Genomic DNA, 26,275 nt, shown 5'->3' with positions numbered 1-26,275 from the left:
CTGAGTAAATGTACTCATGCAGTATTTTAGGTACAACTTTTGTATGACGATATAAGACAACAGTGGTACATTCTCAGCTAGACACTGATTAAATCTGATGTTTTACAGCGTAAAACAGTTATTTAAATCAATTTAGAGCGACGATGTCTCCTCACAACTCAGAAACATCCGAAACTTGAGAAAAGTACAAGCCAATGCTCATCTGCACAGGCACACAGGCCTCATTAATTCTTAATAAAATATTGTGTTTAATAGCTTTGTTGTACGTTTTGACGTAAAGATTTTTTTTTTCCTCGAAGAGCTAACTGGGATTTATCAAGCAAGTTAACTAAACGTTTTTTTTCCTGATATCCAGTGAAGTAGAACAACCTTTCCAAATGAATAATGGAATTTTCCATTATCCATAGCCGTACTATAGCAGTACTTGTGTTTATACATTTTATTTGAAATTTTAGTTGTACTAAATTCCACCTTCCTGATTCGCAAATGAAGCATTTGCACTTATGGAAGCTCATGCTGCGTTGGCGTTTCTCTTTTTTGTTCAGTGAGCAACCTGTGAGTGAACGCGGGCTGTCATTGGTCAACGCACCGGGTATCACGCCCCGCCTCTGTCCGGGTTCTCGCGAGATTTCCCTGGAAACACCGCACCACCGCGTTCGTGTGGTGTGCATGCTAAAGTACCCCAATAACTTTGCCAACTTCCATGTAAAACCTTTTCAGTTTCAATCGGTAACGTGAATTTTACACGGGGAACACCGTCACCATGAGTATACTCGCCAAAATAGCAGAAATTGAAAATGAGGTAAGATGGAAACAGCGGGCGGGCTAACCCGCTGACTGTCACGTTTAAGCTAGCCACAAGCTGTTAGCGTTAGCAAAAATATTACAGCCGGGCTTTGTTTTGCTCTTAATATTTCTAACTCACATTTTTTCTTTTGGCCACAAAGTGCATATAAAGTTGCTTTACCCAGTCAGTGAACTTGTGAATCCATTACTAATCATATAAGACAGTGTAACGGACGTGCTAGTGCAGGTTGATGGTGGTAACAAGTAACAAGTTCGCCTTTAAATAATGTGTACACGTTAACTGTTCAATACAAGTTAACTTAAAACGACAGTGTTGTCTTTTAATTCACACGTATCCATATATTATGATCTTTGTATGGTGTGCCGTCTGTTGTTGTATTGAGAAAGCCTCAAATTTGAACATAAGAGTTCGTACCAGCAGGGGTACTTGCTTTAAATTACACTGAATGTTTTTGTTTAAGTTTTTAGTTTAGTTTAAACTTAACTTTAGCTTAACATTCAGCAATTGTTTCATTTCAGCTCAAAACATTCAGCTATCGGCATTCACGCTGCAGTTTCTTCAGAAAATGCCTTTTCTAGTTTTTAATGGAAACCTTACTGTATTATCAGAGGCAGTAAAAGGAAACTCTCCAGGTTGCAGTGCAAAGACTACTTGTTTCACTGTCTTCTTTAAGGGTTGCCACAGCAGATCATTGCTTTCATCGGTCTTCTCTGTGGTCGTCCTCTTATCTCCCTGCCTGGCAGATCCATCTTGAACATCCTTTCCTTTGTTAGCCATTTCTCTCACTTTACCAGCCATAATTCCTACATTTAAAATCTTGCCTTCTATTTTACTGCCTCCAAACATGCCTTCCCCTACTATTCTTTCTCAGTCTTTGGCCATTAGCAGCCACCCTGCTGGTCAGTTGTACCGGTAGCAGTTCTTGTAAGTCACTAGTAACATTTCTAGCTAACGTGTTTGATTTGGCAAAGACTTTACACCGGACGCCCTCCCTGTCACAACCTACCCATTTATCTTTAACTTGAGACCAGCACTAGGTGTACATTTTAATGTGCAGAGAAACACAGTTGTGTTGATCTTGGCCAGGACTTTTCTGCCTATTAAAAATGTTTCCTCCCACATTAAATGCTTTAAACTGTATTATTTATCAAATGGACAGAAAAACTAGGATTATTAAATAAAATGAATGAGTATCTGTTAATTTAGGGTTAAAAAAAACTCTTTGCCTTAACTATGATCATTCAAGTATGTAAGTTTGAGTTAAAGTTGCATGTCAAATGTAAGAAACTCTTGCATTTAAGTTGGCATAAAGTAAAAACTGTACAACATGAGAGAATGGGACCAGGTTTATAGTGTTGTTACTGTGTTGTTACTGCACTGACATTACAGTAAATCCAGATGGGCAAAATTAAACTTTGAATTGTAAAGGATAAGTCTATTCTGTTTTAAGTTTCACCATGACTGTACCTGAGTGCAGTCAGTAAAAACTGCTTACTTAATGTTTTTTAGAAAGTTCTCATGCAGACTGGTATTATTGTTCACTGTAGATGGCCAGGACGCAGAAGAACAAGGCCACAGCTCACCACTTGGGTCTGCTCAAAGCACGTCTTGCCAAACTCAGAAGGGAACTCATCACACCTAAAGGAGGCAGCGGTGGTGGGACAGGAGAAGGTGAGATCAGGATACTTGTGTCCTAATGATGTTACCAAAATTTTGTTTTAAATATTTCTTTATTTTTGCCCGGCAAAGAATGCTAATGCATATTTGATTTTTTTTCATGTGTTTCCTCCAACTTTTAGGTTTTGATGTAGCGAAAACCGGTGACGCTCGTGTCGGCTTTGTCGGCTTTCCTTCTGTAGGAAAGTCTACACTGCTAAGTAACCTTGCAGGTGTATACTCTGAGGTTGCTGCCTACGAGTTCACCACTCTAACAACAGTACCTGGAGTCATTCGGTATAAAGGTGCTAAAATTCAGGTACAAGAGTTTCTGCTTTCTTCAAAATCTGGAATATTGTTCATGCTGTGATAAGGTTTAAGTTATTTGCTTATATTTTTCTTTTTCTGACTTCGTCCTTTTTAGCTCCTGGATCTCCCAGGAATCATTGAGGGCGCCAAAGATGGAAAGGGCAGAGGCCGACAGGTCATCGCAGGTAATGATTTGATTACAGTGGAATCTGCTTGGAGGGAAATACAATGGCAGTTAGAGCAGGGCAATATGACCAAAAATATTTATCACGATATACATTTGAAAATTTGCGATAACGATATAACTGACGATATAATTGACACTAGACAAAATACTTTACAACTCCACAACTTTATTAGTGCAAAAAAACCCATCAATGTATTTTCACTTAAACAAGCAGCTGTTTTTTATGTGCATTAAAGTTCTATAAAAATTTAACAGTGCAAATGCAAATTCCTTGCTGACAGTTAAACCAAAAGGCATTTCCAGTGGAAACTGGCCGACATATCCTCAGCATAACCATGTATAATATCCACTAAACTTAAGAGGTTATACACACACAATACCGTAATATTATGCTGAAGCACAGTACGTATCACTCAGCGAGGCGCCTGCCTACGATAGCCGTAATGCTCCGACAATCCATCAAGCGCTGTGGGTTTGTAGCTTAGCAAAGTCATACTAAAACATTTGACAGATTTTCAAGCGCCGTGTACGACATAAAATCGTTTCGAGGTCAGTAAACACAACCATTGGCTTCATCGGGTGAGGGCCTCCAGCTCGCACTGGAACGGTTCGCAGCCGAGTGTGAAGCAGCGGGAATGAGGATCAGCACCTCCAAATCTGAGGCCATGGTTCTCAGCCGGAAAAGGGTGGAGTGCCCACTCCGGGTCGGGGATGAGTTCCTGCCCCAAGTGGAGGAGTTCAAGTATCTCGGGGTCTTGTTCGCGAGTGATGGGAGAAGGGAGCTGGAGATCGACAGACGGATTGGGGCTGCAGCTGCAGTAATGCGGACGCTGCACCGGTCCGTCGTGGTGAAGAGGGAGCTGAGTGTAAAAGCAAAGCTCTCAATTTACCGGTCGGTCTACGTCCCTACCCTCACCTATGGCCACGAGCTGTGGGTAGTGACCGAAAGAACGAGATCGCGGATACAAGCGGCGGAAATGAGCTTCCTCCGAAGGGTGGCTGGCCTCTCCCTTAGAGATAGGGTGAGAAGTTCGGCCATCCGGGAGGGGCTCAGAGTAGAGCAGCTGCTGCTCCACATCGAAAGGAGCCAGCTGAGGTGGTTCGGGCATCTGACAAGGATGCCCCCTGGGCGCCTCCTGGGTGAGGTGTTCCAGGCATGTCCCACCGGGAGGAGGCCCCGGGGCAGACCCAGGACATGCTGGAGAGATTATATCTCTCGGCTGGCCTGGGAACGCCTTGGTATTCCCCCGGATAAGCTGGAGGAGGTGGCTGGGGAGAGGGAGGTCTGGGCCTCTTTGCTTAGGCTGCTGCCCCCGCGACCCGGCCCCGGACAAAGCGGATGAGGATGGATGGGTCAGTAAACACAACCAGAATTCATACATAAGGCACACAGGATTATAAGGGGCACTGTCGATTTTCAGAAAAATCAAAGGATTGATTTTAGGGGTGCCGCATTTTCCAAAAAACATGGTAATAATGACGGCCGGCTAGCATGCTCTACCAAAAATAGTGCTTTGTTGTGTATCTGACAGACGAAAGCTAAGCCAGTTCCACACCACTGAAGTTGCAGCATTTTTACAAACCAATTCTGGTTCATCCGTTTCATTCAACGATCCGCTTTCGCCCTTCTCATTCTCCGTCGCCGCCATGCTTTTTCCGCCATGTGCGTATGAAAACAAAGGCACTGCACATGCGGGTTTTACCCATATTCTATCGCGAGATTTCATTTTCTTATCGTTGCCCAACATTATACCGGTATTACTGTGAACGGTATGATATGGCCCAGCCCTAATGGCAGCACTACTAATAGTGCTACTAGAATTTAGCTTTCTCCTGTATATATTTATAGACAAATTAAATCATAAGATGTTGTATTTGTAGATGCGAGAACACTAAAATCAATGATTTTCAGTGAGACAATGTTTCACGTCTTTATCTAAAGTTTGCTTAAAACACAACTGCTGATGCTCTACAGATTGACTGTGGCCTTTGGCCTGGAGCTGATGTCATGCCCAGGCTTAACCTGGTGTTTCAACCCTTAACTGCAACACCCTCCATCTGGCGTGTCAGCAGCGATGGCCAAAAACTCCTTTGTCCCACACGCCATCAGACTGTTTAACTCCTCTCTGGAGGGGAGAGGGAGGGGAAACAGGAGGACAAAGGAGGGGGGAACAACTAAGCTGTAGTGCCTCTGCACCTCACTGTACAATACCTTGTGCAATACTTTTTGTAAATAGTCAACAGTGCAATAGACTCAATACTTGAAATGTGCAATTCACTTGTATTTTTATTTTTTATTCCTATTTATTCTATTTATCCCCTTTGTATATTTTATTTATATTTGTCTCTGTATTTATGTGTGTGTGTGTGTGTGTGTGTGTGTGTGTGTGTGTGTGTGTGTGTGTGTGTGTGTGTGTGTGTGTGTGTGTGTGTGTGTATATATATAACAGTTCTGTAACTGTAACTTTGGTCGTTGCTGTGCTTTTTTTGGAAGTCGAATTTCCCAGAGGAACCCACCCGAGGGATTAATAAAGTTCTATCTTATCTTATCTTATCTTATCTTAAATCACTGCCCACCACCTCCACACTTCCAACCCTACACCTCCCTTTTACACCAGAGCCCATAAGAGGCTCTTTCTGCTGCTTCCACCATCCTGCATACAGCTGTCTTCCGCTCATTTTCTGAAACTCTGAGTGTAGTGAGTGCCATCTACAGTGACTGTACTGGGAACCTTCCACACCCCACTTCTAGAGGAAACAGACATACTTGCCACCCTTTCACTCTACACTCTTGAATAAAGTCTTGGTGTTTTAAGCTCTTCCTTTCATGAGCCTCTTCATTACTGTTACATTTTTCTCTGGCATCAAAAAGTGCAAGCCTGCTCAAAGATTTCTTTTGACCATTATGGCCAGGCAGTGAACCTCAGCTTTATCCACTCACTGGACAATTTATTAGTTACGCTTTCATTGTACCAGGTTGTGGTACTTCCATTAGAACTGCTTTCATTCTATGTGGCACAGATTCAACAAGGTGCTGGAAACATTCCTCAGATATTTACATGATAACGTGACACAGTTGCTGCAGATTTATCAGCTGCTGACAACTTAATGTCATGTTTACAAAATCTGTTTTAAGATGCTTTGTGACATGGTGTGCTATCCTGCTGCAACAATACCTAGGTAGGCTGTGACATTTTAAATAGTGCTCAGTGGTCTATGTAGATTTTACAGGTCATGGTAGTCTTAAGTGCTTGAAAAGAAGGTAACCAGATTTCTTTAGGTTTGTGAAAACATTTCTTGCACCTCATATGAGCTATCGAGGTCACCTGAGGCAAGGTGAGAGTGGGTGTGGAAATGCTCGGGAAAGTTTCTCAAATTTGCATTGTAGGTGGCTGATAACTCGTGTCACACCCACCACCTCTGTTTAGTGACAGACATTCACAGTGGATGTAGATGGACTTCTTTACTCGTCTCTCAAACCGTCTGTGTTCGTGGTCCAAAATGTGAACACTGGCATCCTCAAAAAATGTGCTTTCTCCTTTAAGTTCATTTGTTTTGTTCTGTTGAGCTTTCCCTCCTGTATTGTGCCATGTGTTTATGGAGTGGTCATTTGGTTTCCATAAAAAGCACTCCTCACAGCACTCTCTGGATATTTTCCCTTTTTCAGACAATTCTGTTGATCCTGAAAGCTTTTTCCGAAATGCAGACCAGCTCGTCCTGCATCAAAAACCAAAGTCACTTAAATCCCCATTCTGAAGCTCAAGTTAGAACTTCAGCAAGTCGTCTTGACCCATATGACCTACCTGGCTATATGTCTAAATATTGCCTTGTGATTGGTTGATTTCATATTTGCATTAACGAGCAGCTGAACAGGTGAACTTCAACTGGGATTTCTTTTTACACATTTCTGACTGATGTTATTGTTTCTTTTTCCGCTCTCTCACAGTGGCTCGAACCTGCAATCTGATTCTGATAGTGCTCGATGTGTTGAAGCCTCTTCTTCATAAGAAGCTAATAGAACATGAGCTGGAAGGCTTTGGCATTCGGCTTAACAAGCAACCACCAAACATTGGTTTCAAGAAAAAGGACAAAGGAGGCATCAACTTTACCGCTACGGTACGTCTCATATAATAAACACACTAAATGAAACTTCGCACTTACAGTTTTCACTTTAGAATTAAAAACTCAAGTGAACAATTACACTGATACTTAAAACATCATTTACTTGTCATTAAAGTTAAAGCCTCTACATTCAAGTGTAATGTGTTCTCCAAGCTAAGTTTTTAAAATCTCACAGTCCCAGACATTTTGATGTTTTGTCCTTTATTTGTGTTTATCCTCCTGTCCGGCATTTGTGTCTATCTGTACTTTCGAGAACAGTTTAACCCTCTTGCTACAGCTTACCTGCGCTAATGTTAGCCTAACAGTAGTTCTGTAGCTCATCATGAGGTAGCAGAATGTCAGCTATCCCATTTTCTCTAATCAAACAAACATGGGTGGTATTTAATTTTCCCTTTTTCGTTTATGTCCAGAGCTGAATGTTTTTCATATTTTGCAGTTTATTGTAACACCTTGGAGAGCAGCCACTTTTATTAATTCAGCAGAGCATTTAGATGCAGAAATGGGTAGTGATGCCACATGGATTAGAACATATGGATTTTTATTGTATTGCTGACTCTAATATGTAATAATTGATTAATACAGATCTTTAAATTGTGACTTTTTTAATGACTATTTTCTTGCTTTTTTGTGTTACTTTAAGTCATCCATCCACATGCACTCTCTCTTTCTCTCTCCAGTGTGCACAGAGTGAGCTTGACGCTGAAACAGTTAAGAGTATCTTGGCAGAGTACAAGATCCACAACGCCGACATCACTCTGCGCAGTGACTCCACAGCTGATGACCTCATCGATGTGGTGGAGGGAAATCGGTGAGCTGCTGAAGTGTCACAATGGGCCTTTCTTAGTCATTCTCAGTGGGTGTGGCCTGCCGGTCTGAAATCCTATTTAACACTCCCATCATTCCCACTACAGATGGATTTAAATATGCTGTTTATGTGCTAGGCAGCATCTGGGAGAACTCCTGTTTTAATCTTACTTAGATGACTCAAAGGTTTTTATCTTAATATAAGAAGTCAACAAATATGGGATCAGAGATATGTGGAGTTGAGCATGGTCCCTCCTCTGAAAAAAGCAACTAGGAGAAAGACCACAATACAATAAAATAAAAACTACAATTTCTGCAAGGAAACAAATTTATCAAACACTATGTCTATAGAATATTTTTTAAATAATGTCTAAATCCTGTACACCCCCATGTGGATCTTAAGACTGGCCAATCAAAGTCTGAAGTCCGGACTTATTGTCAGCTTTATTGTAAGGGATTTGGCCAAAAAATGCATTACATGTTTAGGATTTACAGCATTTCTTAATGCTGTAAATCCTAAACAATCCTGAAAAGTAATTGGAAAAACATAATTTTAAATACAAGGACTTTTTTTTTGTAATTCTTGCAGTGAGTGCTTGAAGTCACCCTTGGACATCACAAGATGTTGTTTCCTCCCATGAGATGCTCCACTAGGCTTTTACCACAGCTGCCTTCAGCTGCTGCTTGTTTGTGGGTCTCTCTGCCCTCACTTTTGTATTTAATAACTGAAAAGCTGCTCTACTGATTTGAGATCAGGTGACTTGGCCACTGAAGAATGTCTCATTTCTTTCCCTTGAGAAACTCGTCATTGCTTTTGCAGTATGCTTTGGGTCATCATCCATTTGCACTGCAAAGCTCTGTCTGATCAGTTTTGCAGCATTTGGCTGAACCTGAGCAGAGAAGGGTTTTTTGTGAAAATCCCTTGAATTAATGATGAAATTCTGGCTTTCATTCACATTTAATTGAGTTAAAATCCACTGTGATGTTTCATAAGGGCAAAATATTTTTAAAAATTCTCATAATTCAGAAGCCTATGGGCCTATTAACTGTAATTGCATAAAGCACTAGGTGGGGCCCCCTCCTTGCCTGTATACTTACAGTATTTATTTGAAGAGAGGTGTCTTAACAAAAGGAAATGTAGCACTACATATTTTAAACATGATTAAAATTACTTAATATACATCTAAAAAAAAATAAAGTCAAATGTTCCTGTGAAAAGTAAACACTTTTTCCTTCAAAAAATTACTGAACTTTGGGAGGAAAATGGACACAGTGGAAACTGTAACCACCTGTTATACAATTGAATGAAATATACATTATTTATTCCATCCATCCAGCCATTCTCTTCCATTTATCCAATTCAGGGTAGCAGAGGGTTCGAGGCTATCACAGCTACCATAGAGAGGTGGGGTACACCCTGGATAAAACACCAGTCTGTGGCAGGACTAACGCAGAGAAACAGACAACGATTCACACCGACACAGACAGCCAATTTGCAATCACCAATTAACTTAAACCCACTAACTGCATGTCTTTGGACTGGAAGGAAGTACAGCGAGAACCCAGGCGTGTAAACTCCACATCAGGCAGTAGTGCTTAAACAGTATATAGATCGATAAAATAAGATATGTCAAAAGAAATAAGGCAGAAAGTAATTTGAAGTTAAAAAATAAATACAATAAATTAAGATAAGTTTACATTTAAATGAAAATATTAAGCTTTATATGAAAAACAAAATATCTCAAAATCAACAAGCAGAATAAAGGAATTAAATGTCTTACTAAATGTAGTAGAAACAGTAGAGCATGTCAGTGACTCAGAGTATACTAGAGTGTATAGTTGACAATGCAGTTCAGTTTTATTTATGTAGCACCAAATCATCACAATGGTCTCAAGACACTTAATATTTTAAGCTAAAGACAACATTATAGACGAACCCCAGTGATTCAGCGATTTCCTTATGAACACAAACTTGGCATCAGTGGGAAGAAAAACTCATTTTCAACAGGAAGAGGCTTCTGGCAGAACGCGGCTCAGGGTGGAGCAGCCATCTGCTGTGAGGGGAAAGGGAAAAGCACAGAGATGGCAAAGCACAAACTGTGACAGAGTGCAAAAAAAGGACTTACTCTAGTCGCATGTAAGTGCAAGAGGAGTGAAAGAGGCAAATGCATTATGGGAGGTCGTGCATTATTCTGAGCCAACAGCAGCAACACCGAGGGATAGTTCAAGGTCACCTGATCTTACTTTTACTGCAAGCTCTATGAATTTATAATGATATTCATTAGGAGTTATTCTGCCAAAAGTAATTGATTTGTAAATCGTCTGTTTGAGACCGCGTGCACCCTGTGCTAGGCAAATGGCATTAGTTGTAATATCTAACATTTGCGTATCAGCTGACATGTTAGTTAACAAGTAAATGTAGTAGAAGGCTTCATGCTGCACCAAAATATAGACTCATTTATTCACCATTTTATTTCTTGGATTATTTAGTATAACTGAGTATGTAGTGGTTTCACTTACAGACTCTGTCCCTGTCCCAACAGCGTCTACATCCCATGCATTTATGTGCTCAACAAAATCGACCAGATCTCCATTGAAGAGCTCGACATCATCTACAAAGTGCCCCACACTGTGCCCATCTCAGCCCACCACCGCTGGAACTTTGATGACCTGCTGGAGAGGATGTGGGACTACTTAAGGCTTGTGCGCATGTAAGAATTTCCATCAATACAACCTGCAAAAGATTCTGTGAATGCGGCGAAAGTCAGTTATAGATTTAAAGCAAGTCTTTGGAAAATTGAAGTGTTTGTGTGTTCAAACTGGAAAAAGTTACTGAGATGATACGTTTACTTACAGCTACACCAAACCCAAAGGCCAGCTTCCTGATTACACATCTCCTGTTGTGCTCCCCAATGACCGAACTTCAGTGGAGGATTTCTGCATGAAGATTCACAAAAACCTCATCAAAGAATTTAAGTAGTGAGTATAGTTGCCTTAGCTAAAATGCTAATATTTTAAAAATATTTTTGTCATCTGAGGTTATATGTAAGTGATTTTAGAGTGTGGTGTTGATCAGATTATTCTTAATGTGTTTTTATGCGTCAAAACCTTAAAACTAAAACTGGGTGGACATTCTTTTTCTCATGACTCTATCACCTCCCTTAATGGCAACATTTACCAGACTAAATGTTGCCATCACTGGAACGTTTGATTTTTAGACATGTGACCGCGTGTTGCACCACCATCTCTAAATGGCCCTGGCAAGATAACATCGTCAATCATTCATTATGTTAGTGCTGCTGAGCATTAGCCATCCTCAAGGGAACGGACGGGTAAAACTGTGACACATGGAAGCTTTTGCTCCTTAAGGATGTCACATACCCAGTAGGTTCCTTTATAATAGAGCTGTAGCAAAGAATGATTTGTCGGGCTACTTTATAATGGCCTGATATCTTTTCTTTTCACACTCTTGAACGAATCATCAGTCAACCAGGATCAAACTCTTTTTTTTTTCTTTTCTTAACTCTTTCTTTCAGTGCACTTGTTTGGGGCTCCTCTGTAAAGCACAACCCTCAAAAGGTGGGCAAGGACCATGTGATGGAGGATGAAGATGTTATCCAGCTGGTGAAAAAGTAAAAAAAAAAAAAGGATTCTTAATGCTCACTGCATGACCCATGTTATCACAAAGTGTTCTGTACAGCTGCTCAATAAACTACCGGACATGTCTGTCATTACAGCATCTGTTGTTTTTGCTTTCATTGATTTAAAACAATGGCAGGTTAAAGTGTCATATTTAAAGTAACACACAGTACTTAACACCATGAATAGTTCATATTGAATATTGGTTAAGGCTTCCATTGACTCCTAAAAGAACTGTACAATAAAATCACAGTGGAATCTCAATGTGTCTGTTATTTTATGCTTTTTATTATTCTGTGCTTTTATTCAGATAATAGATTTATTACTTTATCAAAAAGTGTAACCAGGAGTGTTCTGTGTTGTGCTAAATTTGGTTTTTTAGGAAAAATCCGACAGAAATGTTGCAGATGCGTACCCGCAGCCAGCATTATGGCTAACATTTAACTGTGGCTTAGAGGGGGGAGGGGGGGAAAGAGATTTATATGACATTGATGATGGGGATAGTTATTCAAACTGGTGGCCCACCCACTCCCCCGCTCTCTGGTGGGGACGGCCACTCAGGTTAATAAGTTCATTCACTCAGATGCAGTCTGAGGGTTGTTGGGATGTTCACAAGTAGCCAAACTCCACAGAGCAAAATAAAGCTGCTTTTTATTGGCACTGGGTGCACTCTTGGAAGTTGGTGTTATTTAATGTCCGTATGTTACAACAAGACCACTCGGAGTGCGAGTACCAGAAGCTAATGAATGAATGCGATGGATGACACCAAGCATGTAAACTGTGGTATAATATGGCTGGATTAGAAATTTGAAGAGTGAAATCAAGCAGTCCAAACATGAAAGATACTCATGTTTTGTTTTTTAATTATCAAGCGTGTGTGCAAAACCCATGCAAAGATGTTGCCAAGCTAAATAGGAGACCCTTACAGTATATTTAATATGTATACATCAAATGCAGGCATTTTATCATATATTGGATATAGTATTGCAAAAAAATGCATGCTTTTATCTTCATTTACTAAATTAATATGATATGGAACCGCAAAGAAAAATGATTCCAGTTTGCCAGCGAGAGAAATCCACTGCATGTTTCCACAAAATCTTTCTCTGCTCATAGGTAAAAAGCCACTTATTTGTTAGAAGTGTCATCAACATTGTGCTTTTTTCTAAAATAAATTGGTTACAGTGTCTAATTCGGGATCATCCTTAACACTTTAGATTTGCACAGATGTGTTTAGGAAAAAAAACAGATGTGAAAGTGAGACAGCATGACCGACAGTATAACGGTTCATGGAGTGTATTTGATATCTTTTGACTCCAGTTCTTTTAGCCCAAAAGCCACTTTTTAGTAAAAGCTGCAGTGGTTGAAGGTGAAGCCTGCCTGTCCAGCAGAAGCAGCAGCAGCAGGATCAACCCTTCCCAGACACCGCCTCTTCCCCACCCCCTTTTACCCTGTAAATTATAGCAGCACTTTAGCTAATGAAAGAGTTGAACACTGGGCACTAATAAAAGCCATTAAGTGAATAAAGCACTTCCCCCTCTAACAAAATTAAAGAATCTACCCATTTGGAGAGAGAGGACTCTGTATTAATATTTATGAAATGCGGAACCGGCGCCCCCCCATTCAGACTCCCCAACCTACATCCAATCCCAGCCTGACCAAGTCCTCCTTGCCAGTGCACCTATCCCAAGAGAACATCCCCAACCCCTCCTAGCTTGAAGGAGGGGCAGGAGTTGGGGACTTGAAGGGTGCTGAGGACGCAGTCAGGACAGTCTGTCTCCAGTAGAGCAAGCTGGAAGACCCCAAGACACAGCTCAGAGCACCCAGCGGTCTTCACCACCCCTCAACCACCTGCGCCTTACGCTTGCTTTGAGGCTAGCGAATGGAAAGGTGAGTTTCTTGGAAAGACAATGTGTAGAGGAGACTTTCCAACGAAAGCAGCTGGAAAGTTGTCCGTTAAACACAGAGTAGGTTGAGACCAACTGTTTTCAGTGATACTGTGCTGGTCAGGTTTGAAGAACAGTTGCTTTAGGTTTTGTTGCTTTAGCTCAGAAAGCACTTTTTTCAAATACTTCTCTTAGTATTTTAAGCTGTGTTGGTTTCCAGAAGAAGACAGGAAAATAGAAGGTAAGTAAGCGTAATCATGTATCACAATCATCATCTGTGCATAAAACCCATTAAACCATCCCATCAGCTGCGCTGCATCCCTTTCAAACATCCTCATTGTTCTGAAAAACAAAAGTCTGTTTCATCACTGCCGCCCACCATCTTCACCCAAAGTACTCCAATTTTCGTGCCATTTGGTCACTTCCAAAGGCAGCTTTTTTCCTGTTTGGTGCATTAATATGCATTATGGTGTAATTTCATCACACAAAGTGGTTTCACTTGCTGAGCCCTGTAAGTTGATTATTGTGCCGTGCCTTTTCATTGTAGTAAAATGTCCTCAGGGAGCTAGAAAGAGACACAAGGGAAGGTAACAAGATTGTCAAACCTTTTGGAAAAGAAGCTCTCTTAGCCTGATGGTATCACAACACAGGAACACTTAACATAGTTAAGACTAAAATGTTAGGAGTGGTTTTTCTTTGCTCTTAGTAGATGGCAGATGCACCCCAGATGGACTACAGAGAAGTAGCTATACCTCTAATTCTTAATTCAATAGTGTCCAGGGAGCATGGTTTGTTTTTAGTCAATAACTACTAAAATTTCAGGGACTTGGACTCTATGAGATCTTGCGACTCTAATAAGATCACAGATGAATTACCCAAACTCTGTTTCCATTGATCACTTTGGGAATGCCCAATGAGGAAACAAATTTAATCAAGCCAACATTTTTCAGGCCTGCTGCAGGTCCTTTCTTAAAAATGTTTGAGATTTGAGTTTTAAAAGAGTGAAAAGTGATCAAATGGTGACTTTTTTCCTCTGTTAGAGTTGGGCGTGAAGGGCGAGAGGGTGGGGTTTGACGCAGTTCGTGCGCAGGAAGGGTGTAGCCCTTTTTTCCCGCAGTGACCATGACCTGTGAGTAATCTTTCGCTTTTTTTAATTCTGCAGCTCTTCCTAGCTACAAGTCTCTTCATCTTTTTTTGATCGTAGACCAACCAGTAGCATTTCTTTTCTTTCTTTCTTTCTTTCTTTCTTTCTTTCTTTCTTTCTTTCTTTTTTTAAACATCCCCATGAGATCAGATCACTTCTCTCACACTTTTTGGATTTTTCTGAAATTTTGCATTGCCGACAGCTCCGACTGCAGGACCGTCCTTCAGCAAAACCCATAAAATATTCTAACAATGCTGTGTCTTTTTTCAGGAAAAAAATAAAACCTGCTACTTAACATTTGCACAAAAACCTGGTCGATACGGCACGTTGCTTGGTCAATTTGTGCAGAGTTGCATCTGTGCAATATCTGTTGGACTTTTTTTTTGTCGTTGCTCATGACTCCATTGTGCTTGATCTAACCATGCAGTGCATCTTCTGTCCATGGTTGTGCCAAGCACCTTGGAGTCTTGTGTGCACTGTCTGCCTCAGCTATCTGGATATCTATTTCAATGTCTCTGCATTTTTCCAAATATTCATGTATAAATGAAATGATCACAAAAAATAGGGCAGTAAATAAGACTGGACGACAGCGGTGGTGTGTGGTAGAAAAACACAAAGAAGATCAATAACCACAGGGTCAATTTTAATAATATTACACGTGTTTAGTTTATATTTTAATAAAATCTCATGATGCAGTAAGATGTGGGGCTATGGCTCATTAATACCATCTAAATATTCTGTGTATTTTTACTGGTTATGTTGAATAAAGTGGAAAACTTAACAGTGAAAGCAAGCAATCGGGTTCATAGCATTCATATAAAAAAAAGTGTTTTGTTTTTTTATCTATAAGTTGGATAGCAAAAAATATGGGAGGTTTGTGGAAATGATCAATTACAATAAGTGCTCAGTGATTTTGAGCATGTCCAGTGATTTCAGCCTGGTAGAGGTCATATATTAAAACAATGTGTCGTTTGTAAGGACTGCAGACTCATCACAGATCTGTAAATCAAATGACGAGACTCTTAGAAACGCCTGAAACTTACAAGCCAATATGTCTCAGCCCGAGTTTATGTTCTTGAAATGATCATCAAATATATTACTCCATTTTCTCCGCAGAGGTCGGCTATTTCTTTTAAAATTCAGTCTGTGTCGTCCAATCCCAACTAATGCATCAAACCAATAAATCTGAAATATGAAAACCAGACTCCTCCTTTCTTTACGACTCTTATTTTAATCAATCAACTCATTATGGATGTGGTGCCATGCCATTTGTTATTCCTCAGCTGTAGCTGCTATTTTAAATACAGTAATTGTGTAAGTGTTACTAATACATTCTACTCAAATGTCTCACAGAGAAAGTTTGCAGTGACAGAATCATCCATCCATCCACTTTGTTAACCACTTACCCAATGCGAGGGGGCTCAAGCCATTAAGAGAGAGGTCGGGTAAATTCTGGGTACGTGGTCAGTCTATAATAGAGGTAACAAATGCACAGGGACACAGAAACATACGCACTCACAGTCACGACAACTTCAGAATAAAGAATGAACATGCTCTGAGAAAACTGATGGAGGCAGCAGAAGAACATGAAATATCGACACAAAGACAGCCACAGTCAACAAGCAGCTTTGGACGTCTGTCAGGCGACCTCCTAAACACTACAGTCTGCAGTCAGCATGGCAGTGCAAAGTGAAAAATAATAAGACCTCACCATCTGCCGTTCAAAACAATGATTACGTAGCCCTAAATTCTGCTGTGAAGCATAAAAAACACTTTAAGGTATAATATTCGATAAACCTCTCAAACTAAAACTAGTTAGGACTGGATAAGCAGGTTCAGTAAGGTTAATTCACTAGATACACACATCACAGCAGACAGTTTTTATTTTTCAAACTAGACTTGACAAGAATATTGTTAAATGAGAACAACTATTCCCATTCCCATGTGAAACTCTTAGCTTGAGCTATTCAATCTTCAGATCTCTATCTATGAATTTAAACGGGCAGATTTGTGTTTGCAGGTCCTCAGTCTTCAGTGCTTGTGTTGAAGGCGGCTAGGCTTCTTTCTGGTCTGCGAGGATGTTTCACGTTTCTTTCAAGTGGCGGGTTCAGCTAATCGCATGTACCTGGTATTTAACCCTGGGAAGCTGTCATCTTGGAGGTACCGGTAGTCCTGAGGGTTGTTTGCCAACTTAAAGTAAAGACTACACAATGTCCGGTGTGCAATACAATGAGGAGTTCTTGTACATATAAAAGACCAAACATCCACCCCAGAGATGCAAAGAAGAAACACCTCATCAGAATAAGAGCCAGTGGTACGTCTGCACTTAAAGGAGAGGGGACGCTCTTGTGAGAATCCGAATGTTCCCAAAGACAGATGGTTTGAGAAAGGAGTAAAGGACATCAACAGCCAAAGTGAAAGATCATCACTGAAGAGAACTGGTGTCCTGCAACGCCAGCAATCAGCCACCTATAATGCAATCCAGAGATCCCAAGTGTTTCAACCTCTGTAATCCTTCTTTGTGTGTCCCTCTTTCGCCTCTTTTCCCTCCCCTCATTGCATTCATAAGTGGTCACGGCAGACGGCTGCCCCTCCACGATTCTGGCGCTACTGGAGATTACTTCCTGTTGAAAAAAGGTTATTTTTCCTTTCCACTGTTGCAAAGTCTTTATTCATAAGGGGTCCTCTGATTGTTGGAGTGTTCTCCCTATTATTGTAGGGTCTTTAATCTAAACTATAAAGGACATTGAGGCAACTGTTGTTGGGATCTGCCCCTACAAAGGGTTAAAGATTGTTTGACCTCTACCTGTCAAATCAGACTGCTATAGTGCAATGTGGGGAGCAGAATTACTTAATAAGTGACATAATAGCTTATTTGGAGTGCCAGTAGATCTTTCTCTGAGTAGACTGATCAGTCACCTATAAAAGCAGCAGCTGACCTGTGCTGCTGCTTTCTGTGGATTAAGTCAGTCGAATTAAAGGTTGCAAGATGTTTTGCAAAAACATCTGTTGTGCCCACTAAGGTCTCTCTCCCTGAGAAATACAGCAACTGGACATTAGCTAGCAGAGAACTTTTTTGCGACAAACTGTGCAGAAACTATGTTTGCTGTTATTTAGTAAGCAACTTTGAAAAGTTGCATTTCAAATTTCCTGCCACTTGAAAAAAAGACTACTCTGTTTAAGTTGACTCCTCTCTTCTTCCGTACAGCGACTGCACCTTTTATTTACATCTGCACCATGAACACATCACAAATATATATTTGGGAAAAAAAAGCATCCCAAATGCAGCTATGGTTTAAATTTGGAAATCATTGGTAATTTTCAGAAATTATCAAAGAAACCACTGACTTTTAGGTTAAGGTCACTGGGACTTTTAACGGATGGACCCAAGATATCAATTGGAAAATGCTACGTCACATTGTCCAATTATCACCTTCAAACTTCAGCCACATGAACTCATTCAATACTATTATACATAAACCTATCAGATTTAAGTGCTCATTAATTGCACCTGGGACTCATCAGTTTTAGTACTGAAGAAGCTTCTTGGATGAGAGGTAAAAGGTCTTCATGAATGGTAAATGGCCTGTATTTATATAGCGCCTTACTAGTCCCTAAGGACCCCAAAGCGCTTTACATATCCAGTCATCCACCCATTCACACACACACACACACACACACACACATTCACACACTGGTGATGGCAAGCTACATTGTAGCCACAGCCACCCTGGGGCGCACTGACAGAGGCGATGAACCTAAATGAACCTTCATGAACCTAAAAAGATGTGGAGGTAACTTCAAGTCAAGCACTTAAGACAAAACTGGCAGATATCTTTTATAAACGACATGCAGCTATTTTAACACGTATAAATATTTGATGGTAAAGTAGTACACTGTGCTGATTATCTGCAAAGAATCAATAGTCAGCATAGATATAGCAGTGAGTGTTATCCAGAGCAGACAAATTAAACAGTGTGTGTGCAGTAAAGCTTATATGTGCAGAGTGTCACAGACCGTTTGACCAGACAGCCTATTGGATTTACAGATTATCCCATTAGACTGGACGATGGTGGCCCTTCAGTACAAACACTATGCTAATCAATCATGGCCCCGAGCAGCACAAGTCAAAGCCAAATGCTTTCTGCATCAAAAGTTGAACCCACAATGATACACATAAAGGACTGTTTATTTCATCAGATTAATGTTTCTTCCATTTCAGAAATTAATTTTAAATCACGTGGATTACAAGTGCACCTGTTCATAAGCCACACTTTCCCCCTCTTTCTTTTCCTAAAAGTTTAACAATGGAGAGAGAGAAAAAAAGTTACCTGCAAAACAAAAATAAGATGTGAAAACTGGTTTTAAATACTGCAGGTGGCACAGAGGTGTCTTCAGTTATCAGATCATTCAAATGTCACACACACACACACACACACACACACACACACACACACACACACTAAACATTAGCAAGTATGACATACTGTTTAATTGGGTTATAATGAGAGTCAATTTGCACAGTCAACCCATGAAGAGTATCTCATCTTACACTGCCATTGTTAAAAACACAAACAGCAGGAAAACACTTCACAACAGAATATAATTACACACACTTTTGATACACTGGGAGCATACGCGTATCCACACATGGGACCTCCCTCACACAAGTGGAAACCACCATATAGAATTAGCCAATTCACTCAAATGTACCATTTGAGTGAATCACATCTCGCAGCACAAGCTTGCGCTACAAGATGTTAGGGTTTTTTTACAACATTATTTCACGATTCTTGTGCCAGTCTGTAAACAGTGAACTGTGTTAGGCGATGTTATATATTCTGTGGCATGTGCTGCTATTTGTACATTCATAGCACCCCCTGCATGCAAGGGTGACATGGAAAGATGAATTCAAAGGAGTTTCAGTAGGACACACGAGAACAAAACGGTAGCATCAAAATTTAGGAGAAAGACGTGAATCTCATTGCACCCATTGACAAAAAAACAAAAACAAAATAAAAATCCAGTCCTCCAGATGTGACTTTTTGAGTATACAAGATCTACAGCAACACAGAAATATCCAGACCTCCAGGAGTGCAAACTGTGTTGATGAACCCAACAGTAACAAAATAAATTCTGAACTGAAATTGGACCACCTCTTAAAAACACAAAAAAAACCAAAAAAAAAAAAACTATCACATTAAATGCAAATGGCTTGGGATGTGGCACAAATACCTAAAACTTTACACCACTGTATCTGAGGATTTATATGGTTGTTATAAGACACTATGCCCCTAATGCTGAAGGACTGGTTCATCTTCAGAAGGCTGGATGCTTTAAACACTTGCAGGAACACAGTGAGACGGACCGTCTGATACCTCAACAGGGTGGATAGTAAACTAATGTCGATAGCAAACAAAAAGCTTTATTTTTAATTTTTAAATTCAGTAATTGTATCATTTTTTGGCCAAACTCATAATTTAACTTGTCATCTGTCATGCTTTAAATTCCCAGCAGGGGGCCTCAGTTCTTCTCTTAATCCATAATTTGACCAAGCGTTAACTTCTTAGTAAAAACAAGGCAGGTGTAGTTGCAGTTCTATGTCATACTCATTTCCGCCACAACTTGTTGAAATCACACTAAAGACGCTAATACAGTAGTGAGCAAGCTGGCGGTTTGAATAGAGTTTAAAGTCAAGCTTTGTCTAAAAACATAAGACAAGCCATTAAATACTAAAATGAGTAAAACTGTGTGTTTGGCAAAAACATGTCTATGGTTAGGAAATTTGGCTCAATTGTATAATTGCAGGAAAACATCAGGTGGCATTGACTGGCTGAAGAAGAAAAATGCCAAAACCAGCAGTCTGAACGACAACTTGCATTGCAACACTTTCTCCAGTGACAACAATGCCGTCACTAATGTAGTCCATCGTTCTTGTGACATCTCCTCTATAAACAGCATAAACATGTCTATGGATGGACACGTGCCGCTATTTTAGATCGCACCTTTCATTTTCAGTTCTTCTAATCTACCCCTAAGTTTGGGGTTGGAGGGTTATTGTTCCTGACTTGAGTGCAAGTGAAAACACACCAAGAAAACCTCTGCTCTCTACGAAATCTCCATCTCAAGCGTAGATCTGTCCAGAACCACCTGTATGGGCATTTTCTCCAGTGAGGCGCTCCTGGCTTGACGGCCTGTTTGTGTCACTGGATTTAATGACACTCGTGTAGTCTTGAATTCCCACTTCTAAGTTTTTGGCCCGCAGGGCAGCAGTGTGCAGTTTATCCAGAAATTCGGGCATACCTAGACAGGTTTTAAGAGGGAGAACATTCTCAAAATCAGGCTGGAAAAGGCATAACATGATGGAACACTCTCTCTGAAAACTAAATTTTACATTTTAGATTGCTACATTTCTGTCCAGACTTCTACAAAATGTAGTATTATTCATATATATGTTATTCAATTAAATATGAATACATGTGGTTAAATATGATGTAAAATATGGTCAAAATCTTGCCTTATGTCCGTTAGTTATGGTGTTGATTAACAACATCATGACAAATTGCACTGCCACAGTGTAGTCAACTTTTTAAATATTGTTTTAAACCGTGTTTGCCTCCAAACTTGTTAGAGCATCCCCCACCCCGTCTGCTCCTTCCACTGAGACTTTTAAAACTAGACTGAAAACTTATATTTATTCACTGGAATTTGAGTCAGTTTCCTTTATTCCATTCCTTTATCCTCTTTCTGTTTTGTGCTTTGTACAGCTCTTTGATCAACATTAGTCATTTTGAAATATTCTTTTTTGAATAAATTTCAGTTAATCCTTACGTGATTAGCGTATGACTTTTTCAGTACTCACCGCTCGACACCATCCAGCTCACACAATAGCGGGGGAAGACGGTCTGAGGGTCATCACTGTAGGTCAGCAGATAATCAAATCCATTCTGTGAGGAGATAAGAAAAACTATGCTGAGCAACTTCAAAAAAAGGACACAGTTGTTTAAAATTAAATAATCTGTGCAGCATGACATTCATCACTAACCTCATCAAAGGACTTGTGTGGGCGAATGACCATCTTTGACTGGTATGAATGAACTCTCACATATTCCTGTGTCTCTGGTACTCTGGGATGCTGTACGGCTCTGCACAGCCAGATTATCAATGCACAAGATAAGATACAGCATTTAGTCTGATTATATAAATACACCCCAAAATAAACAAATTAACAAACATCTCTTTAAGTCTGACCTGGAGACCAAGATCATCAGGTTGTTGTTGAAATCAACATCATAGCGGCGCACATATACATAGTCCCTCGAATACATGGGATACTGTGAAGGACATCAAACAAGATCAAATAACAACTGAGTGTGCGAAATGCAACCTAACCTTACTTGGTTGGCAGTTGCTCTTGATCAAAAGGTAAATTAAGGTTATTCATACTTTGACTGATAACAAAAAAAGTGTCACGGGTGAATGCAGGGTAGGCTGAACAAATAGCAATCTACAAACTCACAGGAAAGTGTGTAGCCCAATGCACAACTTCAGAGCCAGTATTGGCATGTCGGTCCACCACTTCAAGCTTGATAACGAGAGAATCCCACTTCTTCCTGTACTCTATGTCCAACTGGGGGGAAGGGAAAGGCAGAGTGTTATTGCTGTTAAAGCATTCCTGTGATGTGTAATGCGATTCCAAAAAAATAAAATCCCATAACCCCGAAAAACCCACTCCAATTAATATTAATCTATAACCCAACTTGATGTGTCGATTTTAAAAGGTTGTCTGAGTAAACAGTGGTTCAGAAGGTCAGACTTCAAGAGTAAAGAGATTGCTGCACACCTAAATCCCCAATAATGGATTAGGAGTGTAGCCTAATCGTACGTCCTAATCATTTCCTCATGTATGTCAGCACTGAAATAGAATAGGTGATCAGCTTCACGCAGTTTCCTCAATGACTTAAACTTTTGAGGTAGTCAAAATTGCACATAATTAGACTGAACTTAAATATACCTGTACATTGAAGAATTGTCTTGGTGTGACATCATCATAAGAGCCCAATACTGCAAATAAAAGATAACAAATCAGACCAGCTCAAAGTACCTTCAATTAACTGCTTAAAATGCAAGAAAAATCTGCAGAATCCTTTAGAGCTACAAAGATTTCTCCCTCTATGACAAAACTGGACAAATATGTGAGACACTGTTAAACATGTATGTGACTAGCTGACCTCGATATTCGTAGAGGTGACTGTTGGGAATAGGTCGCTTCCACACTCTGAAGTCCTTCTTTTCCACCACAATTTCCCAGCCAGATTCCTGTTGCCCAGTTGCAGTCTCCGAAGACACACTTAGTCGTTTTGCTGCCTCCAGCGCCTGCAGCTCCAGTCCACACCTTCACAAAGATGCAAATAACAAGCTTAGATTACTTACAGGTTATATTCAGGTCATAATGAAATGCTTAACTGTACATACAAATGTAAGAACAAATTTAACTGCACTGTTTACTCAAATTTTGAATCAAGACAGGAATATCAATGCTGCTTTGTTGAGAGTGTCAACAGAGTAAGAGGCATGTTTACATCTATTCCTTTTTTTTTGCAAAAATATATGCCTTTATAAAATGTTGTCCCACCTCTGAATTTCCTCATCTTGGATTTTCTCATTCTCCCACATGAAGACACCAGCCAGGGCAGCCACAAATTTCCCAGTAGGGGCGTGCTTGCTCTGTAATCTGCGCCATATGTTGCCAACCAGGGTCCACTTGGTGCGCTCCGAGTACAGGTTGGAGTAAAGCTCTCCAACCTGGCATGCACGCCGGAGTCTCTGGCCGGTCACAAAGCCGCAATGGTCCGCAAATATGGACAGCAAACCCTTCCTCTTGGGACCAGAGGCCGCGGAGTCGCTAGCACCCACACCTGCCCTCTGCAGCCAGGACAGCAGCAGGCCCACGTTCCTGCCTAGCAACGGGAGCCTCTCAAGCTTTCCCCTTCCCTCCTCGACAGTGCGTCGAAATGACCAGCTGCTCTGAAGCCTCACTGTATTTATACCGATCTCACAGATCGGACGGCGGGGCACCGAGTGAAACATGACAGCTGTGTCCGTGACACAAGTTCACAAAGACAACGTGAATTCCAGAAGTAGCAGAGTGCAGCAGCAAGGGTTAGCTAGCAAACTTTGTTTCCAAAGCTAATGCGCTGCGAGCTACCACCGCGCATTCCCTCTCTACCTACGCAGATAATGATGCACAACTATAGAAAGAAAAATTCATAACTTACTCTAGTAGTGCCACTAGCTGCGGAGTTGTCTGCAAACACGCGACATGTAACGTTAGCCTTAGCTAACCTTATCTCTCTTCACTAGCTTCTAAATTAGCGGAAGTTACCAGCACAAACTAAAATGCACAGAAACCCCCCCGCTCCTGCCTCTGAATATAATATCTAATAACTCCACTGTAAACTGAACTGTTATATTGTAGCTATCTGTCCTGAAACAGCCTCACGTTTTCACTCAATACATTTGACCTCCTCTTCCTACTCTCTACCTTATGCACGCGCTTTTTAAGCCCGCCCACAATTCGCTATACGCCCTGTGATTGGATGTTTCTTGCTTAATGTCACTTCTTATTGGACAGGGCCACACTCCGTTTGATTTTGAGTCGTTTAATCACCAGCATGTCTGGTTGTCCAGCTTCGTGTGTCTACTAAAGCCCATCCACCTCAGTTGCAGCGCTTAACACTGGCAGTCCCAGGCTTCTACCTTTCTACCTTTAAAACCCGCCACCAGCCAAATGGCTGGTAGGCTTTTAGCTAAGCTTTAGCTTCAGGCAAGTGGAAGCTAAATTGGCTAGTCATTCATATGTAAATTGGGTTGTTACCTGGGAATTCTGGAGGGAGGGGAGTGGGGGTGTGTGGATGAGGGGGTGGGGGAGCTGCTAAAAGCGGTGAGCTTCCTTTTGTTTCATCTTGATGCATTCTCAATCATCCAGGGAAACAAATCTCCAAAAGTCACCAACTTGGAGTGTTTCAGTTTGCCATCTTAGGGAGAAATCAACACACATGGGTGTATGTCCTTTGTTGCTGAGATTTATTGATAAAAACAGTACAAAAAATCAACCATTTGTACACATTTTTACAAATAATTATAAAAAGTGAGTGAGTACATTTCAACATTTTCAGCAATCACTCACAATCCTGGCACTGCCATGGTATCTGTAGTCTGCATTTACCTTGGCTTGGCTTCCTGATCAATTGTCCACTACCAAAAGGAAGCCAAGCCCTGTGATCACACCTTGTTTTGTTGTAAAGGGTGGCAGGGCTTGGCTTCCTTTTGGTAGTGGAGCATTGATCAGTCGTCCATTGTGGCATCAATGTGATCACACCTTGTTTTGTTGTAAAGGGTGGCAGGGCTTGGCTTCCTTTTGGTAGTGGAGCATTGATCAGTCGTCCATTGTGGCATCAATGTGATCACACCTTGTTTTGTTGTAAAGGGTGGCAGGGCTTGGCTTCCTTTTGGTAGTGGACAATTGATCAGGAAGCCAAGCCAAGGTAAATGCAGACTACAGATACCATGGCAGTGCCAGGATTGTGAGTGATTGCTGAAAATGTTGAAATGTACTCACTCACTTTTTATAATTATTTGTAAAAATGTGTACAAATGGTTGATTTTTTGTACTGTTTTTATCAATAAATCTCAGCAACAAAGGACATACACCCATGTGTGTTGATTTCTCCCTAAGATGGCAAACTGAAACACTCCAAGTTGGTGACTTTTGGAGATTTGTTTCCCTGGATGATTGAGAATGCATCAAGATGAAACAAAAGGAAGCTCACCGCTTTTAGCAGCTCCCCCACCCCCTCATCCACACACCCCCACTCCCCTCCCTCCAGAATTCCCAGGTAACAACCCAATTTACATATGAATGACTAGCCAATTTAGCTTCCACTTGCCTGAAGCTAAAGCTTAGCTAAAAGCCTACCAGCCATTTGGCTGCTCTCCGGGTTTTAAAGGTAGAAAAGCCAAATGGCTGGGCTCTGGGCCTTCCTAGTGTTAAGCGATGATCTGGGTTAAAGGTGAAGAGAAGGTAAACTGCAGCTGGAGTCCAGGATAAGTGTTTACGGAAAGTAAAAATCATGCATAATAGAAAGGGGAATGCTGGTACTTCGTGCCATGGAGCGTCTGAAGAAGAGGAAGTCAAGTCGCCCTCCAGCGGCACAAAAGTCGTAGTAAGAGTGGTGACTCTAACCATGACCATAAATTACGCGCAAAACGCTATCGGAGCGGTGATACTTGATTGCTAAAATATGGTCCGTGGCCACATGGAGGTCCTGGAGATGCTTCAAGTGAGGAGTAAAGTCATTTTAACTTCAAACAGGGGAGTCAGATAAATCGAGGAACGTACTCCTCGTCATTAACTTTTAATAAATGTACACATTAATTTGCAAAAGTCTTAAGACACCCATCATTTCTTTATATTATGCTAGGAAAAAAATTGAATAGGTGAAAGAAATTAAAAATAATGTGCAGTCATACATGAAAATACAATATAGAAAGGGAAAAAAGTTTAACGAGCTTGAAAGTCAATATTTGATACAACCACTTTTATTCTTTCTTTGCTTTTGTTTGCTATGTTGTCTGTTATCTACAGACACAGAAATGGTTCATCCTTTCAGTTAGATATTTTGAATGATTTCTAAGTGGCCTAAAATACAAACAAACTG

General features: G+C 40.7%; 2 protein-coding genes across 2 annotated transcripts; one reads left to right on the top strand and one right to left on the bottom strand.

The window, feature by feature from the left end:
- Positions 1–560: 560 nt before the first annotated feature.
- drg1 (developmentally regulated GTP binding protein 1) lies at positions 561–11,789 on the top strand. The gene is made up of 9 exons (XM_026173984.2): positions 561–802; positions 2,356–2,479; positions 2,608–2,783; positions 2,889–2,958; positions 6,907–7,076; positions 7,760–7,890; positions 10,430–10,597; positions 10,743–10,865; positions 11,423–11,789. The coding sequence occupies exons 1-9, from the start codon at positions 764–766 to the stop codon at positions 11,520–11,522; spliced, it is 1,101 nt and encodes a 366-aa protein (XP_026029769.1). The 5' UTR covers positions 561–763; the 3' UTR covers positions 11,523–11,789.
- A 7,235-nt stretch (positions 11,790–19,024) lies between these two features.
- Positions 19,025–24,110, bottom strand: stard7 (StAR related lipid transfer domain containing 7). The gene is made up of 8 exons (XM_026173983.2): positions 23,191–24,110; positions 22,787–22,950; positions 22,570–22,619; positions 22,075–22,185; positions 21,807–21,889; positions 21,601–21,700; positions 21,418–21,502; positions 19,025–20,858 (listed from the first exon to the last, which is right to left on the bottom strand). The coding sequence occupies exons 1-8, from the start codon at positions 23,643–23,645 to the stop codon at positions 20,680–20,682; spliced, it is 1,227 nt and encodes a 408-aa protein (XP_026029768.1). The 5' UTR covers positions 23,646–24,110; the 3' UTR covers positions 19,025–20,679.
- Positions 24,111–26,275: the final 2,165 nt, after the last annotated feature.

The sequence above is a fragment of the Astatotilapia calliptera genome, chromosome 7 (genome assembly GCF_964374335.1).
Source record: "Astatotilapia calliptera chromosome 7, fAstCal68.1, whole genome shotgun sequence".
NCBI classification, from domain to species: domain Eukaryota; kingdom Metazoa; phylum Chordata; class Actinopteri; order Cichliformes; family Cichlidae; genus Astatotilapia; species Astatotilapia calliptera.
This window is presented reverse-complemented; position numbering and strand designations above follow the sequence as displayed.